This window comes from Rhinopithecus bieti, unplaced genomic scaffold, assembly GCF_001698545.2.
Source record: "Rhinopithecus bieti isolate Rb0 unplaced genomic scaffold, ASM169854v2 scaffold_6380, whole genome shotgun sequence".
NCBI classification, from domain to species: domain Eukaryota; kingdom Metazoa; phylum Chordata; class Mammalia; order Primates; family Cercopithecidae; genus Rhinopithecus; species Rhinopithecus bieti.
This window is the reverse complement of record NW_016806642.1, coordinates 7,390,766-7,396,027: the sequence shown is the minus strand read 5'-3', so window position 1 is coordinate 7,396,027 and position 5,262 is coordinate 7,390,766. Positions and strand designations below refer to the sequence as shown.

General features: G+C 38.7%; 1 protein-coding gene across 6 annotated transcripts in view; it reads left to right on the top strand.

The window, feature by feature from the left end:
* PATJ (PATJ crumbs cell polarity complex component) overlaps window positions 1-5,262 on the top strand; it is a 441,042-nt gene that overhangs the window by 386,235 nt on the left and 49,545 nt on the right. For all 6 annotated transcript variants that reach the window (XM_017877225.1, XM_017877223.1, XM_017877224.1 and 3 more), the window contains 3 exons: window positions 199-346; window positions 799-885; window positions 4,879-4,993. In XM_017877225.1, coding sequence (XP_017732714.1) covers window positions 199-346; window positions 799-885; window positions 4,879-4,993 — 350 coding nt within the window. The remainder of the gene's footprint in view (window positions 1-198; window positions 347-798; window positions 886-4,878; window positions 4,994-5,262) is intronic.

Below are 5,262 nucleotides of genomic sequence, written 5' to 3'. Positions count from 1 at the left end.
AAAAAAAAAAAAAAAAAAAAAAAATGAGGAAGTTCCAAGTGCTGATAAAGACGAATTGCCAAGGTGTGAAAGAAACAAAAAGAAAATAAAACTGGAAGAAGAAAGGAGTATATGTGTGTGTATCGTGTCACACACACACGTATTATGCATGGAAATATTAGGTTGTGCCAATACTGCACTGCTGTATGGTATTAACAGAAATGGAAGCGGAGTGTTTATTTCTGACATCGTGAAAGGCGGAGCCGCAGACCTGGATGGGAGATTGATTCAGGGAGATCAGATCTTATCTGTGAATGGGGAGGACATGAGAAATGCCTCACAGGAGACAGTGGCCACCATCCTAAAGGTGAGTTGCTAGGCTGCTTTTTACTCAGCTGGCACAACTGAAGGCCAGTGGGAACTGTTCCAGTCTAGCTTGATTATAAAATGGGTTAGATTTTATGCTAACTCTAGTTTTTATTGGAAATTTAATCTCTGATTATTTTAAATGAGCAGGAATAGCTTTAAAAGAAAGTTCTGTTATATTGACTAACAGAATGAAAGGGAACCTGCTTTGGGATTTCACAAGCAAGTTCTTCATACTTGTGAACATTCTGAGTATCCATGACTGTTCTCTAAATGCGTTTGATGAGATGGGCCCTCCAGGAGCCACAGAATTCATCCTTCTCTCTCTAGGGCTGTGCCTGTTGCTTTCATTACCCTTTTATAATTCATGGCTGCAGGGAGAGGCTCTGTTAAGATATTTCAGAATATAAATGCTACTACTTTTCATTTCTGTTCTTTTCTTGCCTTTCCAAGTGTGCACAGGGGCTTGTGCAGCTAGAGATTGGAAGACTCCGAGCTGGTTCCTGGACCTCCGCAAGGAAGACAACACAGAACAGTCAGGTTGTCGATGGCTTCTCATCAGACTGACTCACTCTTCTGCCCCCATTGGGAGAAAGCTCCCCATTTAATAAATGATTGTTTGGAAATAATATCTAATGTACAGCATATTCACAGCACCAAGTTTAGTGCATTTTCATGTGTTTGAAATAAAAATGAAAGGCGGGATGGAAATTCATTAATCCCTAGATTTTTCTCTCTATTGCTTGCAAATGTTTTCTTAGAACCACTTTTCTCTCTCACTATTAGTTTTATATCGCCTATGCACGCATGTACACAGCTGTGTTTATTTAAAAAAAAGGCAACATCTGGTGGCAATTTGACCCTCATTAGCACAACATTGTTCTACTCATTCAATTAAATATTGCTATAAAGTTAACTTGTGACTAGCCACTCACACATGCTGAGGGCAATTAATGGCATATTCCTAGGAGAACCAAGTGTGGGGGTTTTTCCTGTGGGAGGGAGGCCTTAGTGGATGATATTTTGTGGGTTAGCAAACATCTTATATTTATTTGCAAGGCTGATGTAAGTGCCTTTTTTTTTTTTTAGCAAAGTATATTTAACTATATTTTTTTCATTGTAATGGCTGACAAAATCAAGATGGTAGACTGTATGGTTAGCCCCATGTGGTACATAATGAGACTATAGAAACTGATATGTGACCCTTTAGTCTCAACTCTGGGTTATGGATAGGCCACCTTAGTTTTGAGGTTAAAAGCATGACTTTTGGTCCCCTGCCTGGTTGCCTTATTTCTGAAGCCTCTCCAAGGCCTTTGTTCAGAAGATGCTCTGATCTTACAGTTAGCCCACAGGTACTTCTGGAAAGCTATTAGCCGCCTCCTGTTCCTCACTGGTGTTAAAAAATGAGTGAGGAAAATACCATTGTTCAGATAGGCTTACAAACTAGCTGGCTTATCTTAGGGAATCTTCAAAGCAGTCAAACCCAGTAAACACCATATTAAGTTTGAAACCCTTTTTTTTTTTTTTCATTTCTGGCTTACATAATGGGCAGCAAATATCTAAGACATAGTGCTGCTGTAGGATTCCATGAGTTAATAGTGATGATATTGACCAGACTTCTATCAACAAACAAAACAGTTGTCTAGCCAGGATTCTTCCTTAATGGAAGACTCATCTTTGTTGAATGATTTCATTAAAGCCTTATTGTATACAGAAGAATGAGAATGAAGCTATCCAGAGGAGCTTCCACTGAATCTCACTCCAGATGGAGTTTGGCAAAAAGAAGGAAAAGGCATCTCAGACAGGGAAAATAGCATACACAAAGGCACAAAGAGGTAACAGGAGTTTGTGTGATTTAAGAAAAGTTTGGACTGATCAATAGGTAAGGTAGTGGATAGAACTGGATTTCTGTCCCTCTTGAGGAGTGTATGTGAGCATCTTCATAATTATTTATTTATTTATTTTTGAGATGAAGTCTCGCTCTATTGCCCAGGTTGGAGCGCAGTGCAATCTTGGCTTACTGTAATCTCTGCCTCCTGGGTTCAAGTGAGTCTCCTGCCTCAGCCTCTCAAGTAGCTGGGACTACAGGTGCCTGCCACCACATCCAGCTAATTTTTGTATGTTTAGTAGAGACAGGGTTTTGAAACATCATGGTCAGGCTGGTCTCGAACTCCTGATCTCAGGTGATCCACCCACCTCAGCCTCCCAAAGTATTGGGATTACAGGCATGAGCCATTGCGCCCAGGTGCATCTTCGTAATTTTTAAGTTCACACTTAAAGACAGAACTACCAAATTTAGAAGCTGCATCATTAAATATCAAAAAAAAAAAAACCTATCGCCATCACTTACCTGCTTACCTGGTATATGAATGTGAGCTGTCATATTTTAGAAACCTGGGACAAAGTATCAAATGCTTTGCCCTACTCTTCTTGCACAGAATTTTAATTTCAGAGGGTAGGAGTTTAATTCAATTTTTAAAAACAGTAAACATATCATCACCTTGGTTAAAATTATGGGTGAGATAGAAGAGTTTGCCCTATTTGGCTAATTAGAAGAAGGCTGGTAGCCGACTGTGAAAAGGAAATGTCTTCCCATCATGATGAGTTGAAGACTGACCCTGGTGGGCAAAACAAGATTCCACTGCCAAACATTTTACATCCAGACCTGTTTAAAAAATCAGGACCTTATAGGAACACAGATTTCCTTCTGAATAGTTACAGAATAGGGAGATAAATGCCTTCTTTTGAGCGCTAAGGAGAATAAGCTGTTGACTTAATTCATAGAAAGTGAGTTCATTAACAGAGAAATAACCTCTAGCTTTGGGGCTACCAAGCGTCTTTTTTTAAAGTAACTTTCCCCACAAACTAGGAAGAAATTTCCTTACCCTGCAGAGGGAGAAATTCTTGCGAGATCTTTTCCTCAGCTAACTAAGGCAACACAGCCAGGCAAAGTGTACTTTTATAAACGTCTTGGGGCCGGGCGTGGTGGCTCACACCTGTAATCCCAGCACTTTGGGAGGTCGAGGTGGGCAGATCACTTGAGGGCCAGAGTTCAAGACCAGCCTGGCCAAAGAGCCTGGTGAAACCCTGTCTGTACTAAAGATATAAAAATTAGCCAGGCATGGTGGTGGGCTCCTGTAGTCCCAACTACTCAGGAGGCTGAGTCAGGAGAATCACTTAAATCTGGGAGGCGGAGGTTGCAGTGAGCTGAAACTGTGCCACTGCACTCCAGCCTGGGTGACAGAGGGAGACTCCTCAAAAATTATAATACAATACAATAAAGGTCTTGGCAAACACATCTTTCTGAAATTTTTTAAAGGCAAAAGTTATAATATGCTGCACTTCCTCAGTTCTGAGTACTTATCTATTATAGTACCATTTATTTAAATCATATCCTTTAAGGAAAAACATAAAAACACTCTTTTAAATGTATATAGCCACTGTGAAGTATATTGAGATCTGCAACTTACTTTGAAATGAATTTAAAAAAAGAAATAGATGAGTGATGAATAGATAAATAACTATGTGATAAAGGAAACATAACAAAATACTAATTGTGAAATCTAGGTGCTATTTATATGGACATCTATTGTATAATTCAACTTTTCTATATATTTGACGGTTTTCATATTTTAGGAATTAAAATATTAAACAAAACTTTCATCAGAGAGTTAAGAAAATGTACCAAATTATATTTTTTGAACTGATAACAGTGATCTTAGGCTTAGCTTAAAGTTTTGATGCAGAATAATTCATTAGAAAAAATTATTCATTATTTGCAATACTGTTGTCTACATAGAGAAGGCCCTTCACTATGTATACAATTTTTGTTGAATAGCCACTAGCCTTAAAAGACTACATAGTATTAACCTCACATATTCATTTAAATGAATAAAGGGACAAGTAATGGAGGTCTAGCAGATTGGACTAAATTATTACAGATTCTAGGAAAATATTTGAGAAAAAAATGTTATATATCCCTAAAACAAGCCTTTTAAAACCCTTCAGATTTGCTGCTTTTTTCCCCCACAATTGAGGGTTCTATTTTGGCAGGTTTCTGCTAATCACGGTCTTATTATACTTGTTTTAGCAAAATACATAATACATTTTGGGTAATAAGGGAATACCCAAATACATTTTGGGTAATAAGGTTGACTGTAACCCCAAATGAAACAAAGTGCCCATTAGCTGACTATATATACATAAACACTATGTGGCAACCTAGGAAAATGGTTTTGATTTTATGTGGAGCAAGAACAGCTAAAATGATTGCATGTTCTCCATCTTGGTGATTGAAACCATACACAAAAGCACATATAATGGAGAAAGCAATGGGGGAAATGTCTAAATGGGATTGGGTTGAAGTAGTAAGAGAATAAGTGTGGGTGATTTTTGTTTTCTTTCTTGGCCTCTTCATGATTTTCTGTCAGATGGTTATGGTGACATCAGTAATTGGCACACTAATGGATAAGTACACATTTTAGGGGCCAAGTCAGCGTCTGCACACAGGTGACCCCTGGGTCTTTCTTTCAGGGCAGTCAACAGAGCGCACACAGCAGCTGTCGTCCCTCCTTCGCTCCTGTCATCACTGGCCTGCAAAACCTGGTTGGCACAAAAAGAGTTTCAGATCCTTCCCAGAAAAATTCAGGTATTACACAGACACACACACCCACAGCAAAACTGTCCTGTTACCCAAATTAAATATATATATATATATATATATATATATATATATGTTTTTTTAAAAGTCCTCTTTAATTTAAATGTTTTTTAATTTTTTGAGCTTGGTTGCATAAGCTGAGCTTTCTGAAAGGCCTGGTCTGAAGGTAAGAAAGCCATAGAGATTCCTTCAGTGGTGGCCAGGCATGGTGGCTCACGCCTGTAATCCCAGCACTTTGGGAGGGCCATGGCAGGCGG